The sequence below is a fragment of the Orycteropus afer genome, unplaced genomic scaffold (genome assembly GCF_000298275.1).
Source record: "Orycteropus afer afer isolate SDZICR_OR568_19922 unplaced genomic scaffold, OryAfe1.0 scaffold01087, whole genome shotgun sequence".
Taxonomy (NCBI): domain Eukaryota; kingdom Metazoa; phylum Chordata; class Mammalia; order Tubulidentata; family Orycteropodidae; genus Orycteropus; species Orycteropus afer.
The window spans coordinates 124956-126149 of record NW_006922674.1 but is presented as its reverse complement, the minus strand read 5'-3'; the positions used below and the strand labels follow the sequence as shown (position 1 = coordinate 126149).

Genomic DNA, 1194 nt, shown 5'->3' with positions numbered 1-1194 from the left:
AACAACAACAACAATTACCTCATTTATGACCCTCACTTCTAACACAGAGATTCCTTTAATTCTTCTGAACCTCTCAGTCACTAGTAGAACAGGCCTCCTACTTCCTAGCTTGTTCTCTTCTCATAGACTTGTTCTAAACTTACAAGATTTTTTTTCTTTCTCTATTTGTTATTTTATTTTTTTCTTTTCTTTCATGTGACCCAAGTTAATATTTGTCTACCATCTAATTGCTGAATACCCTTCCTTCTGCTCCCTGCCATAAACTTCAAAACTTTATTCTCTCTGTGTGTAAGCCTTTTCTTTTCTTTTACCTTAAATACCTTTCTTTGTGGAATTGTTCTTACATGAAATCTCCTGATCAAATATAGATTAAGATTTTAACACCTAAAAGTTTTTGAATGTGTAAATCCTCTCTGAAATATTTGTATTTTGATACACAATAAGATTCTAGAATGAAAAATTCTTAATAATTCAAGGAATTTAATTTCTAGTAAAAAAGAAGACATAGTTTTCATAAGACTTTCAGAAATTGTTATAACCATTGAAGATCAGTCTCATGCAGGTGAGAAACAGAGTGAAGACTGAGACAGCAATAAGGAGACAAAATAATTTTAATATTTTTGTGATTTTTATTTGTCACCATTTTCTCCTAGCCGTTGCATCATTTGACTGATATTTCTTCTTGTAAGTGGAGTCTCAAGATCACTTCCACCAAGAGAACATTCTTATTGCCTATTATCTATTTTCTAGTTATTCAGAATATACCCTGATATTCACTGCCTCATTAAAATTCATTAATTTATTAAATTATTCATTAAATAATGATTGGACCACTACATTTCAGGTACTGCTGAAGATGCTTTGAATATAGGAAGGCACAAAATCGGGCAAAAATCTCTACCCTTGAAAGGAGCAAATAATGAAAAAATTAAAGAGAAAATATATTACATAGTCAATATTTCTAAGTGCTATGGAATAAACTAAAGCAGATGTGAAGGCTCTTGTACTCCTTGATTGTGAAGATCAAATGCTAAGAAAGCTCATATATGAGTAGAAATCTGAGGGTAGGTGAGAATATATGTAATTGTCTGGAAGAAGAGAATTTCATGCAGGAAAACAGTAAATGCCATCTCTGAAACAGGAGCACATTAGTCACATTTAAGGAATAGAAGCTAACAAGTGTGCTCAGAGCAG

At 31.9% G+C, this 1194-nt stretch overlaps 1 protein-coding gene across 1 annotated transcript in view; it reads left to right on the top strand.

Annotated features, from left to right (window-relative positions):
• The window catches only part of LOC103212760 (olfactory receptor 8D1-like), a 2512-nt gene extending 1528 nt beyond the window's left edge, over window positions 1-984 (top strand). The window contains exon 2 of the mRNA XM_007958710.2: window positions 857-984. Coding sequence (XP_007956901.2) covers window positions 857-984 — 128 coding nt within the window. The remainder of the gene's footprint in view (window positions 1-856) is intronic.
• Window positions 985-1194: the final 210 nt, after the last annotated feature.